A 24870-nucleotide genomic window follows, 5' to 3' on the forward strand; every position below is an offset into this window, starting at 1 on the left:
CTGCGGGGGGCGCCGGGCCGGGCCGGGCGGGCGGCGGGCGGGGGCGGGGCGGCGGAATTCCCCGGCGCCGCCGGCCTGCGCGCCCATTGGCCCGCACCCCGCCGTGACGTCACGCTAGGGGAACGGGAAAACCCCCACGCGTCACGTGGTCGCGGGGGCGGGGCCGGCCGGGAAGAGGAGGCCGGGCGCACCGGAGGGGCCGGGCGGCGTCGCTGCCCGTTGCTCTGGCGGAGACGACTGAGGCCTGCTGGGGACCACTCACGCCCCACCCAGGGAGCAAGTCGGGAAACTGAGGCCCGCCGCTCAGGTGTGCCGGCGGGATCGAACCTGCTGTTTCTCTGGCTGGAAGGGCACTTCGGGATCAGGGGCTCTATAGCTGCCATTGATAATGATTTTTACGAAACCTCCGTGGTCTCTCTACGCCTCAGTTTCTTCAACTGTAAATTGGGAGTGAACATATTTTAACGTTTAAAGCTAGAATGTCAGTTCTAGGATTCGTCTGTTTTGTTCTTTGCTGTATCCCCAGCGCCTAAAACAGCACCTGGAACACAGTAGGTGCCTAATAAATGTTTGTTGAATGAACGGAGGGATGTTTTATTCCTCCCCATAGCCCCTTCAAGTTTCCTAATAGCGCAGCGCACTTTCAGCTCAGTAACTCGGGCTGGGAATGGGTGAAGCCCCCCGTGTACGTATCCAGCTGTGTGCCTGACCGCTGAGCAGAGGGCTTACCTGGGGGCCTCAGACGCACGTGACAGAACCAGGAGGAGAGACGAGGGACTGAGGCTCAAAGAGGGGCAGCTCTTTGGTCACATCACATTCCTAAGCCTGCCCCGTCCATGAGAATGACTGGGTGACTGTTGGGTTCCAGCTGGGATGCAGGGCACCCTCGGCCCACAGAGCTGGGGTCTGGCGTCCTGTGTCTGCTTGTGTAAAACGTGAGTGTTCCACCTCTTCCCTCCGTGGCCCACGTGGACGCATTGATTCACTCCACATACACCTACAGAGCACCTGCTCTGCCCAGAGCCTGCACTGGGCACTAGGCCACAGCACTCGCCAAGCCAGGCCTGGTACCTGCTCACGGGAGGCAGGATCACGTACAACAGCAGTTCTCAGAGGGTGGCCCCCAGCTCATCAGGTGATGTGGCTGTATGCTCAAGTTGAAGAACTCCTGCCACAGAGCAAAATATCCGGCCCTTTTTTCCTGCAAACGGCCGACAGCAAATTTGTTCCACTTGAGGGTTTCAGGGCCAGACAGCCGCAACACTCGATTCTTCAGCACAAAAGCAGCCAAAGACAGTACAGAAGCTATGAGTGTGGCTGTATTCCAATAAAACATTATTTGATGGATACTGAAATTTGAATTTCACGTAATTTTCATGTGAAATGAAATCTTCTCCTTGAGGTTTGTTTCAACCACTTGAAAATGTAAAAATTACACCAGAACTAGAAAAAGCTGGATTTGGCCTGCGGACTGTAGCCTGCATATAACAAGAACATGGCAAAAGAAGTTATGATTTGAGGGTCCAGAATCAGACAGCCTGGGTTCAAATCCTAGGTCTCCTACTTACCAGCTGTGTGACCTTGGGCAACTGACTTCATCTCTCTGATCCTGTTTCCTCATCTGTAAAATGGGTCTAATGATAGGATGGTTGTGAGAATTAAATAAGATACTAGTAAGAGTTGACACTTGTATGTGGCTCTTACATGTGCTTTGCACTGATCTAAGCATTTCATGTTCTAAATCCTCATGTCACGTGACTTTGTGAGATCTTGGACAAATCACCTAATTTCTCTGGGTTTCTGTTTTCTCTGCTCTTGTGAACATCCGACTTACAGAGTTATTACACACAGAGCTGGGGACACAGCAGGCAAGGGACACAACAGACAACAGCCTGCCATCATGGAACTAAAATCCAGGTGAGGGCAACAGGTGGAAAATAGATAAGCAAATTGATGTCCGGTGGTGATGGCAGGATTAGAGAATAAAGCAGGATATGTGGATCAAGTTGGGAGAGTACTCTTTGGGTTAGGAAGCTCAGGGAGGGTCTGAGATGACATTTGAGCAGAGGGCTGAAATGATGAAAGGATCCATGTGGATATCTAGGGAAGAGTGTTCAAGACAGAGGGAACAGCAAGTGCAAAGGCCCTGAGGTGGGAACATGCATGGCATGTTCAAGGAACAGCAAGGAGGCTAGAGCGGCATGTCTGCTGGGGAAGCAGTGGAGATGATGGTAGTGATAGCTTATAAGGTGACGGGGACATTGAGTAATGCTACATTTAGTGCACGGAGCGAACCACACACAGCACCTAGACTAGAACTTGGCTCATGATAAGTAGCGTCAGTGGCTCCTATTATAAGATCAGGGGCCCACCTGATTCCCTCTGTCCTTTGCAAATGTCAGGCCTCACAACTGTCTGTTGGGTGAATAAGTGAAAGGCCATGTTGGAAACCCTCAGCGCTCAGGATTTGTCCGGCTGTGCCCCATGAGGGCAGGCCTGGGGCTGTCTTGGTCCCTGCTGTGTACCCAGAACCCCCAGCTCAGGGCAACATCCGGGGAGGGGCTCAGGGAGCATCTGTTGACTAACTGCATGTCTGTCACTCCACCAGGAGCTTAATGCGGCCCTGTCAGGGTCCACACTTCTGGATGTGTGCGTGTGTCTGTGCAAGTCGGTTGTACAAACGGGCACTCAGCACACTCCCAGAGCGCCTTCTCTGTGCCAAGGACATGGCAGTGACCAAGACAGCCCTGGCTTTGTCCTCACGGGGCTCAGTCCAGTGGAGAATGACCTGTCTCCAGATGGTGATGACCCACAGCGGGCAGGGCTGGGATGGGGGAGCCCAGGCAGCTGTGAGCGCCGAGGGGGTGGTCAGGGAGGGCTTCCTGAAGGAGTCGACATTGGCGCTGCAACCTGGAGGATACACAGGGTAAGGAGAAGAGCTGAGTGCCTGGGGGCGTGTCCCAGGTAAAGGAAGAGCATGGGCTAGAGCTGGAGGTAAGAGATCACAGCAAGTTCAAGCAGGGGGGGCTGTAGGGGTTAAGAAGTTAGGAGCCCGGGCTCTTCTCCCAAGGGTACTGGGGAGCCACGGTAGGTTCTGAGCAGGGTCAGGTTTGTGCTTTGGAAAGTTCTCTCTAGCTGCTGGATGGAGAGTGAACGGGAGGGGCAGGACTGGGCAGGAGACCAGGGAGGAGGCTGGGTGGGGACCCCAGGGGGTAAGGAGGAGCCTGGACCAGGTGGTCTCAGTGGAAGTGAAGAGGTGAGACTCCCAAGCAATTGTGGGGGACAGCAGATGGGCCCTGCCAAAGGCTTGGGTGTGTGGCTGTGGGAGGAGGAGCCAGGGGTGATGAGGCCAGCGAGCGGAGGGGGCCTGAGAGTCCACGGCCCCGGGTTCCCAGAGCCCAGCAGAGAGCAGGGGAGGGAGTGGAGCAGGTCCGTGGCTGCCTGAGGGGTGCAGGTGCCTGCAGTACCGTGTCACAGATTCCTGTGAGCCTGGCATGGTCCTCAGCCCCAGGCCTCCTGTCCCCGAGGTGTTGATGAGACCACTCCCCCAGAAAGTAAACCTGGGAACGTGGGGTCCCAACCCCTCGGTGTGCAGGGACGCCCAGAGGCCTGTCTCCTCACCTGTAAGGTGGGTGAACAGTCCCAGCACCCGGGTTGTTGGGAAGGCACACGTGCCATGCACTAAGACCCTGGCTGGGTCTCTGACACAGGCAGCCCTGGGGGTGCTGATGACACCCCCTCGGCTACAGAGTGCTATAGCTGGGCACCACTCGAGCGCGGATTCACCCCCGAGCCCCCGCAGCAACCCTGCGAGGAGGCAGGCCCATGCTCCTGCCCTGCCCGGCGGCGACGGCCGGGAGACAGTCAGTGGGCACAGGTGCGTGTGGCCTTGGGGTAAGAGCATGGGCGCAGCAAGGTCCCGGCAAGCAGGCTCCCCGTCTGTCAAGTGGGGTACAGTCATGGAGGCCCCTCAGAAGGCTGCTGGGAGGGGAGAGGGTGAGAAAGGGGCCTGGCCCCGAGGGTCGTGTCCTGCACCTGTGGGTCTCCCTCCAGACCTGGACAGGCACCCACACCTGCTCTCCCACGTGGCAGAGGAAGGAAGGCGTGAGGGGTTGTTGAGTTTAAGTTAAACACCCATATGAATTTATTAAATCCAGACTGTGTTAAAGGGCGGCGGTCTGGGAGGAGGGGGTGGGCGGGGACGAGGGACAAGATGATGGATGCCGTGGGCACCCCGCAGAGGGGCCCCGGCCCCTCCCCCGCCTGGCCCTCCCCCTGGGCAGCGCCACGTCGGCTTCGCCATGATTCCCGATGGTGCTGGGCTGGCGGGGCGAGATGGCTAGAAACACAGAGGAACAGACGGACGGACGGCACCTCCACAAACAACGTGCCCTGGCCTGCCCGGCCCCCACACCAAGCTGGGCCCTGGCCCGAGGGGGCCTCCTACCGTCCCAGCCCCATCTGTCCAGGGAAAGGGCGACAGGAGGGGAGGCGGGGGGGCCAAGGCGGCGGGGGCGGTGGTCACTGGGAGCCGGAGCGGACGAGGAGGACCAGGAGCGGTTAATCCCTTTTCTTGTCCTCTGCTGGCTTTGGAGGAGCCTCCTGGGGCTCGCTGGCAGAGCTGGCCCCCTGGGTGGGCTGGGTGGGCTTGGCGGGCCGGGGCGTGGAGGCCTCCTCCCTGGCGGCGGCGGTGGTTGTGGCGGGGGCAGGGGAGGCTGGGAGGGCCCCTGCTGCTGGCGGGGCATCGGCCACGGGGGCGGCTGCTGGCGGGGCCTCGCCGCTCATGCCAAACTCGTTCACCCGCGTGGGGTCGACGCGGTAGATCCACCGTTGGTAGAGGTAGATGAAGAAGACCACATCTGGGGGTGGGGTGAGGGGGGCAGTGTAAGGGGAGGGGGCCTGCTTGGCCCACCGCTGTGGGGAGGAGTGGTCCTGCAAAGACGGGGCCGAGCCCCCTCAGCCTGAGCCCTAAGGCGGGGCCGGGGCAGCTCCCGCAGACCAGGGCCCTGAATCCTGCCTGTGCCCAGATCTGGGGGGGGGGGCCTCCGCTGACCCACCCGCCTGCCTCCGGGCCTCACCGTCCCGCAGGCAGCCGATCCGGTACATAACGGGCATCTTGATGACAAAGGCGAACAGGTCGTCGATGAAGGTGTTGAGGGCCTTGTAGGTGAGCATGCGCCAGGGCAGGTGGGCCACAGACTTGAGCTTGTAGTTGATGAAGAGCTGGGGTGTCATGGTGATGAAGCCTGCGGTGGTGGTGAAGGAAGACCCTGACCCCGGCCTCTCTGACCGCACTTCCACCCACCCTCCCCTCACCACTCTGCTCTAGCCACAGTGGCCTCCCTGCTACTTCCAATACCCCAGGCCATCCGACCTCAGGGCCTTTGCACTTGCTCTGCCGTCCGTCCGTCACCAGATTTTTCCATGGCTCCCTCCTTGGCATCTTTCAGGCCTCAGTTTACATATCATCCCCTCAGAGAGGTCTCCCTGACCACTTGCTAATGTGTACCCCCTCATCACAGGGTGTAACTCGCCTGTCCGCTTGTTGCTCTGTGGGACCCTCTGAGAATGAGGACTAGAATGCACTGTTCATGGCCTCCCGGAAGCCCTCTCAGAACCCCAGACTGGGCCAGGCACCCCTTCGAGGCTCCTCATGGGCCACCCCTGCCCACCCCAGGCTGTCCCTGTCTGGGGGCAAGTCTGTCTCCCACACTGGGGGCCGTGAGCGCCAGGAGGGCAGGCCAGGCTGACTTGATGATTGCCGAGTTCCCAGCACGGTCTGGCGTGGGGCCAGGGGACATCTGCTGGACGCCTGCTCCCACGGGGGCGCGGGCCGGCAAGGGCCTGCTCACCAAAGGTCAGCAGGAAGCCGTAGAGCATGCTGAGCACCCAGGAGTACCAGCCCTTGTGCTCCAGGTACAGGAGGCTGTAGACAGCGTAGCAGCCCAGGAGCGGGAAGAGGATCCACGACAGGTACCGGAACGCCATCTGCGGGGCACGGGCGGGGCTGGCACCTGGCTCCTCTGCCCCACCTGGCACCCTGCTCCCTGCCCGCACCCACCCACACCTGGTTTGGCAGGCCGGGCCAGGGGAATTTCCAGGTGCCCTGGGAACTCTGGCCACAGCCAGGAAGTATCTATGGCAGGGGGACACTAGAGGGTGTGACAGAGACCATAAAGCATGGGCCTGTCAGTCAGCAGGCAGATGCCCCGGCCCCCTCGCCCATCCCCTGGTCCCCCAAGAGTGTGTGGTGCCTGGAGCCCCTCCCCAGGGCCCTGTGTGGGGGACACTCACATCGTCATACACTTTGGTCGAGGACTCGACATACGTGGACTTGTCTTTGAAGGTTGGGCGGGGGAACAGTCCTGCCACCTTGTGCTCCCGGTCCAGCTGCGGACGGGGAGGCAGGCCGTGGTCAGCTGCCGCGCTGGCTCCCGCCCCCACGCCAATTCCAGCCCTGGCCCTTCCCCACTGTTCCCAGTTCCCCTGCCCTCGTGTGACCTGAAAAATCCCCTGGTGTGAAAATCCCCTTGGTCCTGGGAGTGCGGCAGGCACTGGGAAACCCCCAGGGCTGGCTCCAGGGTCTGACTGGGCCACACGACCCCCTCCCAAACCCCGTGGCCCCCGAAACAGCACGGTGGCCGCCTTACCCGGACGTCCATGACCTTAGTGATCTTCCAGAGGTCGATGAGGACCCCGATGAAGACGCTGACCTGGACCACAAAGTTGGTCTCGTTGTCCAGAATGTAGAGAAGGACCACGAACGACTGGAACACGCCGAAGAAGACAGAGCGCACGGACAGGCCCTCCAGGGACTGCCGGCTGTTCCAGAACTGGATGTCTGTGCGTGGGAGTTGGGGGGAAGCGGGAGGTTGTGGAGCCTCCGGACCGTCCTACAGCCCCCTCGGGCCCCATCCTCCCAGACCCCGGGGCGGTGCTGGGTCTGCCGAGGGGGAGGGTGCACGCTACCCCCTCCCATGAACAGTCTGCTTCACTGGACAGGCAGGACCTCTGCAGTCCTCATGTCAGACCCCCCAGGGCACAGTCCCTACTGGCAGTGATGGTGACGGTGACCACTGCCATGTCCCGGGGGCTCACCACGTGCCAGGTGCTAAGGGCCGGTCGGGGAAGCCACTTCCCTGAGACTGCACAGCCCGGCCTGGCAGAACCTGGACAGACGCTGGGTCTGTGTGACACCAGACCTGGACTGTCCACCCCAGTGTCACGCCACCTCCCGTAGATGCGCTCGGGGCACGAGCAAGGGCCCTGGATGCTGGTCTCCAACCAGAGCCCCTTCCAGTGCCGCCCCAGGACCCGCCGCAGGGCCAGGGCAGCCCCTCTCTGAGCCCTGGAACCCCCAGCGGCCAGATGGGGACACAGCACCGTTTCAGCCTGGCTGGGCTGAGCGCCTCGTGCCTGCAGCCACAGGAGGCCGACCCACCGCAATGGCCGATTGCAGAAGCGAAGCCAGGCCCCGTGACACAGGCCCGCCCTGCGCTCAGTGAGTGAGGGCTGAGAACCCAGCCGTGCACCGGCCTGGGTCTGATTCCCGAGCTCGGCACACTCGGCAGGCTCCCTCCGCCCTGCCAGGCCACCAGACCCTGAGGGCATCTGAAGGGGACACTCACAGAAGCCCCCAGTCCTGACCAGGAAGAAGGGGTGTGGGGACGGGGTTCTGGTGGGGGCGGGTGGATCCGAGGCCCGCCTCAGACCAGGGAGCAAACACGGAGTGTGAAGCTGGGCTCACCCAGGCCCAGGCCCCTGCTGTGTGCCCTTGGGTGAGTGACCACCCGCTCTGTGCCTGCATTTCTCCTCAAGAAAAGGGACCTGAGGCAACCGGCTCACAGTCAGCAGGAGCAGCTGTGAGTGGTGCAGCCCAGGCACAGCGGGGGGTCCGTACAGCACGGCTAACAGACTCCCTCCCTACCGGTGGTGGGCACCACTTACTGTTCCGTTTTGACATTAACTCTCAATCATAGCAATACCATCTTAACAATAATAATAATAGTAACACTCATCACTACGGCCACTTCCAGAAGCTGCAGAGCAGCCAGCCTCCCTTGACTGGGTTCTCTGGGGAAGGGAGGAGTCGTCTGAAAGTGGGTGCCGCAGCCAGCTGCCCGGGCCCAGATCCCAGCTGTGCCACCTGGGAGCTGTGTGACTGCGGGCCAGTTACTGACCTCCCTGAGCCTCCACGTCCTCACCTGGAAGTGGGGAGGTAACAACAGGCTTCCTCAAGGGGCTGGGGCTGTGGGGACTCAACGAGCTAACAGGTGAGGGCGCTCAGAACAGTGCCCGGCGCACGGCCAGTCCCCGTCCAATGCTGGCCATCACCACTGTTGGCCTTTGGAACCTAGGGGCCTTCTGGGGACAGGGCTGTCACCTTCCCACTCAGGTGGGCCCCATCCACTCAACCCCGAGGGGCGTCCCCACCAGGCAGTCTGCTGGGCAGGGTGGTGGGAGCAGCTCTGGGGCTTCCCTGCTCCTGGCTGCGGAGTTCCCCGGCCCTGCTTCCTGGCTGTGCTGTTCTGGCTTCCGACCCAGCAGCAGGCCCGGCCCCTCCCCCAGCGCCACACTCGTGGATGGGAGTTTCTGGGCTGGGAGTTTTGGGGCCATTGCCCTCCCCAGCTCACCACTCCTCTGGGGAGTGGGGCTGAGAGCCCAGGAGCGGGAGGACCTATGGGGAAGGAGGGGAAGTGGGGGGCAGGCCCTATCACCCCACCATGCACCCTCCTGTCCCCAGCCCCTGTGGCCTCTCATAGGCCCGAGGGACCCACCCCTACCATTCTTGAAGGCCAGGAACTCGAAGACGCTGTGGACGATGGACACGATGATGGTGAGCGCCAGTAGGTAAGGGTTGGTCTCTAGGAGGGCAACCTGGGCGGGGTGGTGCGGGGAGATTGCTGTGAGCACCGCGGTGCCCTCACCCGTGGCTGAGCAACGCAGCACCTTCATCAGCCCGCCCCTCTCCTCTTCCCTTGGACCCCTGGAGAACCTGCAGATACTCCCCACGACCTGACCCCTGGGGCTGCTCAGGTCAGGAGACGGGGAGAGAACTGGCCAGGAGAAGAGTGGGTCGGAGATGGGCAGATGGGCACAGAGAGGCGGATGAGTGACGCACAGAGAGGGAGGGAGAGAGAAGAGGGCAGATGGGCGACAGCAAGGTGGGGACAGAGAGATGAAGGGACAGTCAGAGTGATGCAGAGAAACTCAACACCAAAGACGACCCCAGGCAAGCAGGCCGAGTCTAAACATCACGGACGTGGGCACAGGGAGATGGCGACACGGGAAGATACTCAAGGACACAGGGAGAGGGCGCAGACACGTCAGGTCGGAGCCCAGAGTCGGGGAGGCAGGCTGTGGGACAGCAGGTCCAGACCCAGAGGGCCTGGCCGAGCAAACAGAAAAGCCGTGACAGGGAGGACCACAGACGCCTCGGAGCAGGACCCCCAGAGTGAGCCAGGGCCGGAGGCGGGGGGACCTGGGAGGCTGTGAAGCTGTGGGCAGGGGCACATCGGCCGAAGGTCCCCAGGCCGCCAGCCTGGCCCACTCCCCCTTCCGTCCTGCAGCCCAGGAAGCTGCCAGGAAGCGCCCGCCCCCCGCCTCACCTTCACCGAGTCCTGCTCCTCGTCTGACTGCTCGTACAGCTCGTCCCCCAGGAAGTTCCAGGGCGACCTGGTGCTCTGGGCGGCGTAGAGCTGCCAGCGCCAGAGCGAGAGCGGGCAGAAGGAGACGCGCAGCGGCAGGCTGGCCAGGCTCTCGTTGATGGGGTAGTAGTCCTTCTGCAGGTTCCAGTAGTCGTTGAAGTAGATGATGGGGTAGTAGTCTCCGCTCACCGCGTCGAACTTCACGTCTGCGGGCATGTGGGACGGGCACCGCTTAGCCCGGGCAGGAGGCCACGGGGACCCAAGAGAGTGGGAGACCCCTCAGGCCTCGAGGACAAAGGCGGCAAATTCAGAGGTCTGCGGGGAGCTGACGGGGCCCCTCTGACAGAGTGGAGGACAGGGGACATTTCTCAGCGGCACCAGGAAGAGGTGAAGGGCCTCCTGGCCTCAGCGGAGGGGACAGGGTAGAAAGGGCCAGGCAGGGCCCAACTGAAGGCGACAGCTGCGGCTCAGCTCCAGCCCATGGCTGCCCCGTCGGTCACCACATAGCAGGGTTTGGTAAAAGAAGTCAGAAATCTGGGTTTTTAAGTGAGGCTGCCCCAATTTCAGAGTTGGCAACTGATGAATGTTTTTTGAAAACAGCTTGTGGGCTGGACGAGACTTGTCTGCAGACCAGTTCCGGCGCCCGGGTGGTCAGTGCTGGGGTCACCAGGGGGTGTGGTCGGGAGAGGGGGAGAGAAAGGGGCGTGTGTGCGGAGGGGCAGGGCAGGGAGCTCGGGAGGAGTGGAGACTTAGTCAGATCTGGGGGCTGGGGGCAGGAGACGAGGAAATGGCCCGGTTGGGAGCCTGAGGGGCTGGGGGGCTCACACTGGTCCAGGGGAGGAGGCACACTGCCCTTCACCCACGGCGTGTGGTCATCCACGATGTTGATGGTGATGTTGGGGTGCCAGTGGGAGATCACCTCCACGGGCCCATAGTCCTCGGCCCTCTGGGGGGAGACGGGGTTTAGTGGGCCTCAGAGGCACTGCTGGCTTCCTCCTGAAGGCTCTGTGACAGTCGTGACAGCGGAAAAGCAGCCACCACAGCAACCACTGGCCGAGGGCTCACCGTGGCCAGCCCCCACAGACCCCACCACCGTGGGTCCCCTGGCCACGTGACAGAGCAGGAAACCCAGGCCCGCAGATCTGTGTGGGACCATACGCCAGGCTGCAAAGTGGGGCCCCCACCCTCAGGGACCACCCCTCCCGCCTGGAACCACCTGGAGGAGAGAGGCGGGCTCTTGGCGCCCACCACAGGTTCGCACCCCAGCCCGCCCGAGAGGATTCCTACTAGAGCTCCATGATCGGTGCCTCCTCTGTGCCCCGCTGAGCCCAGGCTCCGGGGCCTGGCTGCCTGGCTGTGAATGCCCCCCTGCCACTTCCTGGCTGTGACAATTCAGGCAAGTCTCCTCACTGAACATGGGAATAGTGCGGGGCCCACCCGACAGGGCTGGCGAGAGGCTGCCAGCGTGTGCGTGCACAGCTCGCAGGGCGCCCACTCCATCAGTGCTGGCTGTCACAGCTCCCCCGAATCTCCCTCCAGTAACCCCATTCAGAGAGGGAGACTGAGGCTCAGAGAGGAGAGGCGGCTTGACCAGGCCCCCCGCCCCGCCCAGTGGCGGTGCCAGACAGGAGCCCACTGGGCTGGCCACGGGGTTTTGAATGACCGGACGCCCCCAGGGCCCGACAGGCCTGCTGTGTCTACCTTGATCATTTCTGGGTCGGCTTCCGTCTCTCCTGTCAACAGGTTCTTGGTTTTCTGAAACCGCCGGCGCTTGTACTTGTTGATCACTGCGGGAGGGGAGGCAGGAAAGGGGGTGGACAGGAGACCTGCTGGCACCTCCGGGGTCCAGATGCCAGACCTCTGCCCACCAACAGCTCTCCCACTCTTCTACCCCCAACTGATACTAATGGTAACCAGGAAGCCTGGACTGCCTTCTCCCATCTCATCCAGCCCCAGTCTCCCATCTTTACAGCGACACCAACACCCACCAAACTGCCCAGGCAGAAACCCGAGTCTTCCTTTCCCATTCCATCAGCCCGTCCTGGGGACGCCCCCTCTAGCACACGCCTCGAATCCCAGCGCTCCTCCCACCCCCGGCCAGCCACGGCGACCCCCTCCTGGGTGACCGTAGTCACCTCCCCACTGGCCTCCCGGAGGCTGCTGCTGCCCCCGTGACCTTCTCTCTGCAGGGCAGCCAGCGATCCTTTAAACCAGGTATCTGATCGTGTCATCCCGCTGCTTCGGAACCCCAGGCGGCCCCCGCTGCCCCAAGCAGGGCGCCTGCGCTGCTCCCCATGGCCCCCGACCTCAGCCCTCACCCGTCTCACTCCTCTCTCCAGCCTTGGGCCTTCGGACGTGCTGCTCGTCTCCCTGGCACCATCCACCATGGCTGGAACCTTCCTGGTTGGCTCCTTCTCACCCTCAAGTCCCTGGTGAGATGTCCCTTCTTCCACAGGGCTTCCCCACCCACTCGCTGAAGGAGGCACCCCGTCGTGCTCCTCGTGACCTTTCTACTTCCCTCACAGCACTCCATCACTACCCCACATTCACCTGCCCATTGCTTTGTTTGCTGTCTGTCCCTCAACCAGTCTGCGAACCCCAGGAGGGGCTGGCCCGTACTGGACACTATGTATCTGCTGCGCAGCAGGGACCTCCCCACAGCAGGGGCCCAGTGGCGACTAGAATACATGCCCATGAATGGTGGGCTGCTGACAGTTCTGGAGAAGGCCTAGGGCCACCAACGTGAGAAGTACTTTGGCGCTGTGAAACCCCAGCCAGGAGAGTGGACCTCACCTCCTCTCGCAGAGGCCAGGCAGGCCCTGGTCTCCCTGCCACCCTGCCCCGAACTTTGCCAAGCCTCGCCAGGGGGAAGGGGCTGGTGCTTGCTTATGCTGCCTCTCCCCTCTTCTGCCTGCGCCTGGGCACTTCGCTGTTCCTCACGCTGGGACAGAACGCAGCCTGCCCTCCTGACTTCTCCATGCTGCCCCTGAGGGCCAGGGAGAGAGGGGGAAATGGGAGAGGGAGCCAGTCAGGAGCAGGGGCCCTGGGGTCACATCCTGGTTCCCATAAGCTGAGGGGCGTTGGTGAGCTATGTCACGTCCCTGGACCCGGGTCCCTCCTCTGGAGAATGGGGATGAAAGCCCCACGTCTTCGTGGCAGGACCACTGTGAAGCGGCTCTCTGGCCCACAGAGCCCAGCCAGGCAGTGTCCCTGCACGCCACATTTACACACACCTCCGGGCCTGGAGCCTCCCACCCACTCAGAACCAGGGCTCGGGGCTTCTGGATTCTACGGATGAGCTCACGTTCAAAAACACTTGTGGGAACTGACTTGGGGTTCCAGCCCTGGGCCTGCTGCTCTTACTGTTACCACGAGTCTCGTCCCATCACTCTACCATTGTAACTCATTTCACACCCGGCCCCCACACCCTGGGAGAGCAGTAAACACCCGAGGTCGGGCATCCTGGAGAATAAAGTCCAGGGGGAGGGGCCGGCTCCGTGGCTTAGTGGTTAAGTGCGCGCGCTCTGATGCTGGCGGCCCGGGTTCGGATCCCGGGTGCGCCCGGAGGCACCACTTCTCCGTCCAACGCGAGGCCGAGTCCCACGTACAGCAACTAGAAGGATGTGGACCTGTGACATACAACTATCTACTGGGGCTTTGGGGGGAAAAAAATGAATAAATAAAATCTTTAAAAAAAAAAAAATAAAGTCCAGGGGGACATGCTCCACTGCTGTGCCACACCTGGGAGAGTCCAGGGAGGGGAGGAGCCGTGCCCGGCCGGCCCCGGAGGACCTGGAGGGGGAGGCACAGGAGACAGGCCTTGGCTCAGGTGCAGAATGTTCTGCAACTTTGCAGCATCCAGACAGGATTATACTATGGGATGGACCTGGCTTCCCTGGGGAGGAAAGAGCCCCCTTTTCTCGGAGTTAAAGCTTCTAGAATTGCACCACCCAGTGTGGTCACTGGCACATGAGCCTCTGAGCACTGACAGTGGGGCTGGTCCTGAGGTGTGCTGTGAGTGCAAAACACACACCGGATTTGAAACCCAGTGCAGAGAAGAAAAAGAATGTGCGATGCCTTGTTAATTTCTCATACTGGTTACATGTTGAATGACAAGATGCTGACCTCAGTAAAATTATTACTAACCTTAATTTTATGGTTTCTTTCAGTTTTTTTAATGTGGCCACTAGAAAACTCAAAATGGCTCTGCAGCTGGCACTGTGTCTCTATGGGACAGTGCTGCTCTAGAGAAGTGACGACCGACCCTCTGGGGAGAGAGGGGGCTTTTCTGACCCCACACTCGCATTCTATGCCCTGCAGTTGGCAGGTAGCCAGCTCCCAGTCCCTCCAAGTCCCTGCTCCAAGGGGCCCCAGCTGGGAGGCCTGCATGATCCTGGGAGGCTTCTCAGGTCCACAGCTTAGATTCCATTTTGCAGACCAGGCTGTGTGTCACATTGACCGTGAACATGACCTTATCACACAGCGACACAGATCACCACACACAAAACCACAAAAAGTATTGAAAATACCAGTGTCAACTGGGGGCAAATGGGACACAAGCAAGCAGCCACCCACCTGGGTCACATTCGAGGCCCCAGGCACATCTGACCCAGACCCCTGGCAAATCCCACTTGCGGGGACACATCCAAGGGGACTGCCCCTGCAGGCCACACTCCCTCTATCTGCATCTCTGCAGATCTCGACACACGGAAGCCAGCTGGGCGGAACATTCTGCAGAGCACATTCCACAGACACACTCACTCAGAACAGCGCTCAGGGGGGGCCGGCCCGGTGGCGCAAGTGGTTAAGTGCGTGCCCTCCACTGCGGCAGCCCAGGGTTCACCAGTTCGGATCCCGGGCGCACACCGATGCACTGCTTGGCAAGCCATGCTGTGGCGGCGTCCCATATAAAGTAGAGGAAGATGGGCAGAGATGTTAGCCCAGGGCCAGTCTTCCTTAGCAAAAAAAGAGGAGGATTGGCAGATGTTAGCACAGGGCTGATCTCCTCACAAAAAGAAAAAAGAAAAAAGAACAGTGCTCAGCGAACACAGGGGGACTTTTCCAAATCAGTTTTGGGGGCCGACATAGGGTCACCAACATTTTGTTTCATCCAGTGTAGACAATAAAAAATTATCATCCTTTGAGATATTTTTATACCAAAAGAAGTAGGGAAGACCAGACCCACACGAATAGAAGTACATCTGTTACTGTGCCACACGAAAACAGACGGGGGACCTTAACCAAATCCACAGGCGCAGCAACACAAAAGCGAGGTGGAGCACACGAAATTCACCAGAGGGGAACGGGGCTTTCTGGGGGAGCCGCGTGGCTCCAGATCTGCTGAAACGCAAGTACGGCGAGAGATTCCTACAGCTGCCCATCAGGAGACAGCGGACTTGAGGACAGAGACACCAAGAGCGAGCAAGGAGACACCCACAATGGTTAACCTCCCTGAAAACAAGAAGTCGGACAGGAAAGGAGAAATAAACTACGTTCATTGTGAGGTTCACATGCACATAAGAGCCACATACTCAACACCGAATACTGATCTAGTGAAAATTATATCACTGTATTGGGATTTTCTCCTCCAGAGTGGGAGGAGATAATGTCTAAAACGAAAAACCAAGCAAGTGCAGTATCAAGTCGTTATTGGGAGCCCGGGAGATTAAGCGGCAGAGAAACAGCTAAAGGAACTTGAAGGCAGCTGCTGTGGGGAGCAGGAACTGGGGGAGGAGGGGCAGGTGGACAGGAGACGGATGAGTTTCACTGTCTTGTTGAATTATTTGTATTTTAAACTATATATGTGCAATCAGAGATAAAACTGAAGAAGATGCCCTGGGCGGAGAAAACCTCAGTTTCAGTACGAGGCTGAGTCAGAAGCTGCGAATGGCCAGCCCGGACCCAGGGCTTCTCGGGGGCTCACAGTCCCAGGGGCTTGTCCACCGATCCGGACTCTCCTGGGGGGCACCAAGCACCAGTGGGCAGCCAGCTAGGAGGGGGGGGGGGTCCTTATCCAGTTATGCGGCCCTCGCCACCCTGCCTTTGGCAAGAAAGGGCGCTGCTCAGAGGTGCGCATCTGCGAACCAAGGGCCCACAGCACAGTCACACAGGCCACCTGGGAGCCAGGCACTGTCCCACAAGACACCCCAGGGCGGCGCATTCGTGCAGGGCCTGTTCAGGCGGGCTGGGCCGATTCAGACGTGATTAGAGATCGCACCGGATCAAACAAATCTCAAAAGTCTTCCCGTCTCCCTCTGCTCGTTCAGTCAATCCGCCGTTCATTCCCAAGCCACTCTTGAGCATCCTCTTCTACCAGGCCCAGTACTGTGCACAAGACGCCCCCCCCCCCCCTTTCTGGGAACACGTCTCCTCCCCTTCAAAAGTCTCTTTCTCCACCTGCTCTTTCTAAGCCGATTCCTCTCCTGTCTGCCCATGGGGGGTCCACAGAGACAGGAAGGGTGGGAGGGGCTGGAACCCGGCCTGCCCATCCCGGCCTCCCTGGGCGAGGGCTGCCTGCCGGCCCTTGTGCACGCAGGATTCAAGGCCTGCCACCCCAGCCTGGGGCTCTCAGGCTGCCGGACGCCTGGACGGTGGGTCTGGGCCGCTGGGAGTGACTTACTGCGAGACATGTGGACTGTGGCGAGCCGGCGGTACAGGGCCTTCTGCCGGGGGTCTGGGTGGAAGCCACTCTTGGTGAAGTAGACGTGGATGTAGATGGAGCCGTTCTGCTGGACGCTCTGCAAGGCAGGCCGACCGGGGAGAAGGAAACTGTGAGGCCCTCATGACGCTGCCCCCAGCACCTTCCCCACCCCCAGTTCTCCGGCCGGCCGGGCAGGCAGTGTGGCTGCCTGGTTAAGAGCCAAGCACTGGAGTCAGACAGACTCGGATTCAAATCCAGCCCTGCACACCATGGCTGTGTGAGCTCAGGCTGCACCTGGCTGAGCCTCAGTGCCCACCTGCAGGACCCGATGATCAGCACTGTACCCACGGCAGTGCTGTGAGGACCAGCCAGGAGCCCCCATTGCAGCCACTGAGCACAGTGGGAGCTCAGTAAACATCAGCCACCGTAATTCATGAAACAGCAGGACGACGCAGGCCAGCCTGTGCGGGCACTTCACACGGTACCCACCTGACCCAGCGGCTTCACGTCTGTGTGACCCACGTAAGCTTACGTGCAGGGGTGACAGAACGTGCAGCACCAGGGGACCCGAGCCCAGTGCATGGGCCTCTGTGCAGCTGTGCCTCTCACCGCCCAGGTGCCCCCCTCTGCTGTGCCTCTCACTTCCTGTGTCCTGAGGAGGGGATTATTCTCAGCCCACCTGACACAGACAGGAAACTGCAGCGGGGCGGCCACTTGGCTGAGGCACGGGGCGTACGGCCCCGCCGCATCCGAGCCCCCGGGCTGATCTTCGAGCAGAGCTCGGACTCACCTGGCCGCCCCATGCCCTCCTTCCTGCCTTCTGTTAATCGCGTTTTCTATAGTTTATGTCATTTTGACATCTTGGGGGACCCAGCCGGCCAGGGAAAGCTGGCCCCTCCCAGGGCTCGCCAATTCCTAGAGATAATCAACATAGCACCTGCCTGCCCACATGTATTTATACGCAAACCTACCAACCCCAGTCCACACTGCAGCTGCCCCCTTACCTGACTCTCACCCCAAGCTGCCCTAAATCACCCACGGCAGGTGCCAGACACTAGAGACCCCCTCTCTAGCCCAGAGCCGCCACATTACCCAAGCCAGCCAGTCCGAGGCTGCTTCCTCTGCCTGCCCTTCCCGTGGGAACCCCAACACAGTCTGCGGCCCAGGCTCCCCCGCTCCTTCTGCTCCTGACCGCCCTGCGTGGCGTGCTGCGCCCTCTCCTCCTGGGAAGTGCAGTAAGTTCTTCCTTCAGTGGCATCGGCCTCCCCATGTCGTCCCTCGGTCACCTCCATAAATTAAAACCTCGCAGGGGGCCGGCCCTGTGGCTTAGCAGTTAAGTGCACGTGCTCCGCTACTGGCGGCCCGGGGTTCGGATCCCGGGCGCGCACCGACACACCGCTTCTCTGGCCATGCTGAGGCCGCGTCCCACAGATAGCAACTAGAAGGATGTGCAACTATGACATACAGCTATCTATTGGGGCTTTGGGGGAAAAAAAAAAAAAGGAGGAGGATTGGCAATAGATGTTAGCTCAGAGCCAGTCTTCCTCAGTAAAAAGAGGAGGATTAGCACGGATGTTAGCTCAGGGCTGATCTTCCTCACAAAAAACAAAAAAGAAAAAAACCTCGCAGGTACAATGACACACCCTGGGAGCAGCTCTCACTGCCCAGCTCGCTGCCCCTCGGCCTGCTGGGGTCTGGGGGCTGGGCCTGAAGTCTTGCTGGGAGCTCCCCCTTGCCACGGGTCATCCTACCTGCTTCCATCATCCCAACAGACCAAGACACAGACAGACAGAAAGACACGGTCCCTCCCCACCAGGAGGCTGAGGAGGAGACCTGCTGGAGACATGAATGAGAGGGCAGCCCCAGAGAGGACAACACTCACTGATTCTGCACCTGGCCCCAAGCTGGGCAGAGCTGGGGACACAGCAGTGACCTAGATGGCCCCAGCCTTACCCTCATAGGCTTACAGTCTCGTGGGGGAGAGTGACAAGCCAGAGTGGGCAGGGCTTGGGTGGGGGAGCCTAGAGAGTGCAGCTACCTGAGCCTGACTGTCAGGGAGGGCTTCCTGGAGGAGGCAGGATTTGAACCAGGGGATGCCAGAGTCCAGAGCCAGACAGCCTGGAGTTTGAATCTCTCACTAGCTGTGTGACCTTAGGTAAGTCATTTAACCTCTCTGTACCTCAGTTTCCTCATCAGTCAAACGGAGATAACAGTTCCCACTTCACAGGGTTGCTCGGAGGTTTCCGCCAGTCGGCCCGGCTTGGTGCCCTGCACCTTGTAAGCGCCTAATCAACACCAACTATTATTTATCTTCAAACTGGGCCGCCTGACAAACTAGTGATGCCCAGACACACCAAGGACGATGGTTTAAACCACAGGCTTACACAACCCTGGAGGAAGTCAGGAGGATCCTGGGCCAAAGCCAACCCTACCCACATTTCAGATGGGGGAGGCCAAAGCCCAGAGACCTTAGGGACCTGCCTGTGGTCACACAGCATGTGAACTGAGGGCAGAGCCAGGCCTGGGGCCTGAACTCCAGACTGCAGGAGTGGGAGTGGGTGTGGGTTCAAGGAATGACCCTTCAGGGTGAGTGGCAGCCTCGCGGCCAGAAACCAGGAACTGTGCCCACCTGCGGAATGTCGAGCTCAGCGAAGTGCTCGTAGCAGCCGTCTGAGTTCTCGCCGCTCGTCCAGTCCCCGTACACGAGGTCGTGCTGCTCCCAGAAGAGTGCCGACGTGGCGTTGAAGTCTGTAAAGTGCTCGTGCTCTGAGATGTACACGTGCAGGTTCTGTCGGGAGGGGAAGCAGCAGCTTAGGGCTGCTCGTGAGAGCCTCTGCCGGCTGACGGATACAGAGCAGGTGAAGAGCTGTGCTGGTGGTCTAGCAGCCTCATGAGCGATGTTGTGGGGGAGCAGAGGGGGTGGGGGAGCAGAGCGGGGCAGCTGACAGCAGCTCATACTCCCACCACATCTGTCCTGTCTGAGTCTGTGACGTCTGTGAGCAAAAAACCCTGAAGAATGGCCAGCCTGCCAATCAGCATGTGGGGTCAGGAAGGATCAGGACCGCCCCAAATTATCTTCTTCCCTCCCGGCCTCTTACGGCCAGAGCTCTGCAGGCTCATGGATAAAGCACTGTCAAGAGCTGCGGGAGTGTCAGCCACTGAGAACACAGGGAGGTGGGCAAGCCAGGCCTCTGAGAACTCCCTCCTTCCTCAAGTCCCCATGGCTACCTTTGTCTGCAGCCCTGAAAAAGAACAGCTGAGCAGCGGTCACCCTGCCGACTAGAATTCCATGAAACTGGGAAGCCCAGAGCTGCAGAGAACCGCAAAGGTGGGAGAGGCCTAGACGACCGGGGTCTGTGCACTTGCTGTGGCTGCTCTGGAACCCAGCCCCTCCAGACCCTGCGGCGAGAGTATGCTTCTCCCTCGCTCCTGCCTCTGCCTGGCTCCTGCCCTTCCCAGCCTCTCCTGACTTCGTGCTCTCTCCTTCCCACTCCTTTCCTGCCCCCGCCCCTGCACACCTCCCTGTGCAACTTTTAAAGCCTGAATGTACTTTTGAAATAAAATATGTAAGGACTCTGTTGAGACAGTTCTTGAACAACCGAATGAAACCTCTGATGTCCCTGTTCCCCAGAGAGAGCATCACCACAAAACCAAAAGAATTTACTTTTCCTTCTGGGTGTCGCTTGAGTGACACAGGTTTCAAGGGCTGTGGATGGACCCAGAATTCCTCAACCCCAGACTTGTTCACAGACCACAGTGATCAGGGCCCGGGTCTGCCCCGACCACCCCTGTCACCCCCCAGGCCCTCCCCCACGCCCTCGTCGCCCGTGGCTGGCCTCCCAGCCGGCGGTTACCATTAAAGTGTCTTTGGGGAACAGGTTGCGGCTGGCGACGCGCGGGGCTCCTCCAGGGCCTGCCTGGTCCTGAGGGGCCGGCCCTCGGCGGAACCAGCTGCTGATGGCCCAGATGATGAAGATCCTGAGGAGGGAAGCAGGGCTGGTGGTGAGTCCCCACACCTCTTCTTTCCCACGTGGATGCAGCAGACCTCCTGACTCGGCGCCTGCTGGGGCCTGACCTGGGGCTGGTGACCACGTAGGGAGGGTCCCTGAGGGGGCAGTCGCAGGGCTTGTGAGAGGACAGCCGCCTCCACATGCCATGTCCGGGGAGATGCCCCGGCGTGCCAGTGTGAGGGCCTGGGCTGCCTGGTCTCCGTGCAGAGGCCCCACCCCGAGTCCTCCAGGAGCTCCTACTGGCCACAGGGCTGCAGGGGCGTGGACCCTCGAAACCTCGGACTAGGAACCGAATGCTCCAGTCCCCTGGAATCCCAAAGTGAGAGGAGCCTAAGAATCTGGAATCCCTGTATTTTAGAGACACAGAACTTTAGAGAGAGCAGCATTTTAGAACTTCAACTGAAAACTGGAAAAACAGACAGTAACAGGTTAGCCCCACAGGTTAGTCCCCATTGTTAGTAACAACGGGCTAGGTTATTCAGACCAATGCTGCTGCAGGAAACAACCTGGAAAAGCTTGAGGAGAATTAATACACAAAGAATACCAACACACGCTTTATACATACAATCATACATCTTGATGCAGTAAGAACATATCCTGCTCATATATGTTCTCTTTCACGTGTTTTTAATCGAGTTGATAGAAATGCTAGCCCCAGGGCCACATGAGGTGACCAAAGACCTCCCCTGGGAGCAGCTAAGACCCCACAGGGCTCCCTACCCAGGACGAGGCCGAGCCCTCCCCAGGGGTCACGCACCAGGTGGGCACGGCCAGAGCCCTGAACCTGGTGCGAGGAGACCCTGGATGGACGATGCCCCAGGCAGCCAGCAAAGCAAGTCTTCTCTGGAGGAAAATCGGTGCATCCCAGGCCTGAAATTATTCCTATAAGTAATTTTTCAAGTACAATGACCAACACACAGCCCAAGATAAGGCAGGCGCACAAGGAAACAAGACACTGAGTGAGAACCAGCAGAAACCGAAAGAACATCGGAAACGCTCAGAACCATAGAACTCTGAAGTTTCAGAATTTGTTACAAAACCTGCAAAATGTATATCGAGAGAGCTTCAGAAGTATCTATGCTCCGAATAACATGACAGAAAAAACAGAAATAAAAACAAAACAACAGGGGCCGGCCTGGTGGCATAGCAGTTCAGTGCTCGTGCTCCGCTGCGGCGGCCCGGGGTTCGCAGGTTCGGATCCCGCTTGTCAGGCCATGCTGTGGCGGCGTCCCATATCAAGTGGAGGAAGATGGGCACGGATGTTACCCCAGGGCCAATCTTCCTCAGGAAAAAGAGGAGGACTGGCATGGATGTTAGCTCAGGGCTAATCTTCCTCACAACAAAACAAAACAAAACAACACTATCTTAGTTAAAACAAATATTTTAGAGTCATTTTCTCAGTTCATAAAACTGAATAAACATCTTAGGACTGTAACTGACTTGGAGGCATTTCCAGGATCCACTGTTAAAGAGAAAGGCAAGATGAAGGAAAGTGTACAGAACACGATTCCACTTTCTAACACAGTAATAAACTATGCTAAAAAACAACAAACTTGGCTGGGGGGTGTATGGAATGGGAGTTAGTGTTTAAGGGAGACAGTTTCTGCTGGGAAAGATGAAAAGGTCCTGGAGAGGGACAGCAGTGATGGCTGCAGTCAATGTGAATGTACTTAATGCCACCGAACTGTACACTGAAAAATGGTTAATTTTATGTTACGTATATTTTACCACAATAAAAATCCAAAAAACCCAAACCAACCTGTATATGCACCTTTACACCTATTTATAAAGACACAAAAACAGAGAAAGGTGTGAAATGATACACATCAGACTTTAAAACAAATTCCTTTGGTTTGGGGAGTAGGGGATGGTGTAGGGTAAGCAAAAACAAAACAAAACATCTCCAAAGACAATATTGGCTTAAAAAATCGTGCATGATAAAAACAGCATGCACGGGAACCAACATGTGAAAGGACCACCACGAATACAGTAATGATGAATGATGGGTACCTTCAGGTGATTTTTACCATCTTCTTTATGCTTTTCTTTTTGAATTTCTTTTTAATGAAGAAAATAAAAGCCCCTCCCCCCCCAAACTGTAGCAGACTGCTAGTTGTTTCCCAATATTCATCTCCTCTTTCTTCCTCAATAAGAAAACGAATTTGTAGCTGGACCCTTTGGCCACCCAGAATAAAGACTACAATTCCAGCCTCGCTTATAGCTGAGTGTGGACACATGGTAAAGTTCTGGCCAATAAAATGAAAAAACAAGGTGTTATGCTGGGCTTTTGGGAAGTATCCTTAAAGAGAAAGAGCATCCCTCCTTGATTTCATCTTCCTTCCTGGAATGTGGAAGTGATAGCTGGATCTTCAGCAGCCATTTTTGGCCATGACGACAAAGGGCAAAACCTAGAAATGGTGGAACAAAAAGCAGGAAGGTGTCTGGGTCGCAGAAGACTACAGAAGCCTGATCTGCCTAGGTCCAGACTGGTACATGAGAGAGAAATAAACTTCTCTTGTGTTAATTCAGGTCTCCCAGATACACGCAGCTGTGCAACGATTAAATGAGACAAGTACTTATTAATTACATTTGTGAAAAGCTACACAGCAGAGGGGTTAAGTGCTCAGCCTCGAAGCTGCAGTACCTAGATCTGAAGCCCAGCTCTGCCCTTTACCAACTGTGTGACCTCGGGTGAGACTCTTAACCTCTCAGGCCTCCATTTCCTCAGCAGTTAAAATGTGGAAAATAACACTACCTACCTTGTAGGGTTGTTTACAAGAATTAAACACATGAGATATATATACACACACATGTAATTATATATATATATATATATATATATACTTACACACATATCATCTAGAACGGAGCCTGGTACATACTGCTTCAGAAGTGTTAGCTATTACTGCTGTTATTTTCATCACAGGAGAAAGACATACACAAAACTTCGGAATGGAAAAACCCTGCGAGGGAGTTCTGGTGTAGGTGGGGTCCCTCCCCACCGAGCCCTGAGCCATGCCGAGGGGCAGGATCAGGCACAGAGACTTGTCCCTGCCTGCAGGAGCCACGACGCCCTGGAGTCTGAGGTCTCAGGGGCCACGGCCCAGCTGAGCCGTCTGCCTCCCGAGAAGTCCCCGACGCGCAGGCCGGGGAAGATATGCAAGCAACGACCTCTGGGGGCCCTGCCGCCTCCAGAAGAGGCGCCCATTTCAGTAAATGTGCCAAGGGAGACTGGGGCAGGGGCACCCTGGCTTAGCGTCCCAACCCCTCTGCACTTCTGTGTCCCCACATGTCGAAGGAGACAGGCTAGACGAGACCTCTTAAGGATTCCAGATCCCCAGTCTCCTGAAGAACACCTGTGCGTACCCATACACCCACAGTTTTGTGGACCCTCTGAGGGCTCATGGACACTGCCCTCCATCCATGCATCCCAGGCCAGGAAGCCCTGTCCTGGGCCACCAGGCCTACAGGGACCAGCCCTCACCTAATGCTTTTCAACTTTCTACAGTAAGCAAATAAAAGAGACTTTCAATCCTCCCTCCCACCCCAAACAGGTATTACAGTCATGGGTTCAGAAAAATTTTAAATACATGAAAAGACATATAATGAAGACTCTCCCTCCAACCCCATCCATTTATCTGCCCAGTTCCCATCTCACCCCCCACTCCAGGTAACCACTGGCATAATCTGAGGATGTGCTGAAAACCAGACTCTACCCTCTACCCCCAAAAAAGGCCTTTCTCAGGGGGTTCACAGACCCCTGAAAACAAACCCCGAATCCCATGTTAAGAACCCCAGATGAGATGGTCTGCGGGCCCCACCCCACCCAGCCTGCTGTCTGGTGCTGCCAGTGCTGAGCAGGGAGATTAGCCCTCGCTGTGGCGGTATTAAAAACGTCCATCTGAAGGAAGGTCTCTTATGTACCGATGTAGAACGATTTCTAAGATACGCTGTTAATGAAAAAAACCAAGGTGCGGAACTGTGTGAAACAGGCTACCTCTTATGTAAAAATGAAGGGAAAGATAAAAATAATCTTTATTCATAGCTGCTTAAAGCATGAAAAAAAGAAACTGACATATAAGAAAATTCTAAGCCCTTATTGGACCCAGGGGAGGAGTGGAACAGAGAAGAGCAGGGACAGGGGTCCCACGGTCGAAGCTTGGGGTACACACGAGGAACGCCCGCCAGCGTTCGGGCTCTGCAGTGGGGACTTTCTCTCCTGCACAGCTGTGTGACGCTCTTGGAGGACACCAGGCGGGCGGGTCTGTCCCCCACCAGAATGTGATCGGTGACTGTGTTGGGGATCGTGGGCTATTTTTCAGCTGTTTCTCTTTAGAACATACTTTCTAAGTTTTTTTTTACGTTGAACAACAAAAGCAATCATGGTCAACTTTGACTTTGCGTGGGCTAGTGCCCGCACCCCCCAGTTCACAGAGTCTTATGGAATCCTTCCAACGACCTGTGAGCTGGCAGCTCTCCTATCTCTGAGGTGGAAACTCAGGCACGAGGGGCGGTCACCCGACCAGTCACACAGCTCAAGGGTGGGGGCTGAGAGGTCGGAGCAGGCCTGTGC

At 58.2% G+C, this 24870-nt stretch overlaps 1 protein-coding gene across 1 annotated transcript in view; it reads right to left on the reverse strand.

The window, feature by feature from the left end:
* Positions 1-4286: 4286 nt before the first annotated feature.
* CLPTM1 (CLPTM1 regulator of GABA type A receptor forward trafficking) overlaps positions 4287-24870 on the reverse strand; it is a 28159-nt gene continuing 7575 nt past the window's right edge. Inside the window, exons 3-14 of the mRNA XM_004440140.3 lie at positions 20142-20265; positions 18917-19075; positions 16267-16384; positions 11349-11434; positions 10473-10593; positions 9609-9853; positions 8784-8877; positions 6651-6841; positions 6295-6390; positions 5853-5988; positions 5079-5246; positions 4287-4859 (exon numbers count right to left, since the gene is read on the reverse strand). Of these exons, the coding sequence (XP_004440197.1) occupies positions 4561-4859; positions 5079-5246; positions 5853-5988; positions 6295-6390; positions 6651-6841; positions 8784-8877; positions 9609-9853; positions 10473-10593; positions 11349-11434; positions 16267-16384; positions 18917-19075; positions 20142-20265 (1837 nt within the window). The 3' untranslated portion in view covers positions 4287-4560. The remainder of the gene's footprint in view (positions 4860-5078; positions 5247-5852; positions 5989-6294; positions 6391-6650; positions 6842-8783; positions 8878-9608; positions 9854-10472; positions 10594-11348; positions 11435-16266; positions 16385-18916; positions 19076-20141; positions 20266-24870) is intronic.

Source organism: Ceratotherium simum, chromosome 33, assembly GCF_057802395.1.
Source record: "Ceratotherium simum simum isolate JZ-2026a chromosome 33, ASM5780239v1, whole genome shotgun sequence".
Taxonomy (NCBI): Eukaryota; Metazoa; Chordata; class Mammalia; order Perissodactyla; family Rhinocerotidae; genus Ceratotherium; species Ceratotherium simum.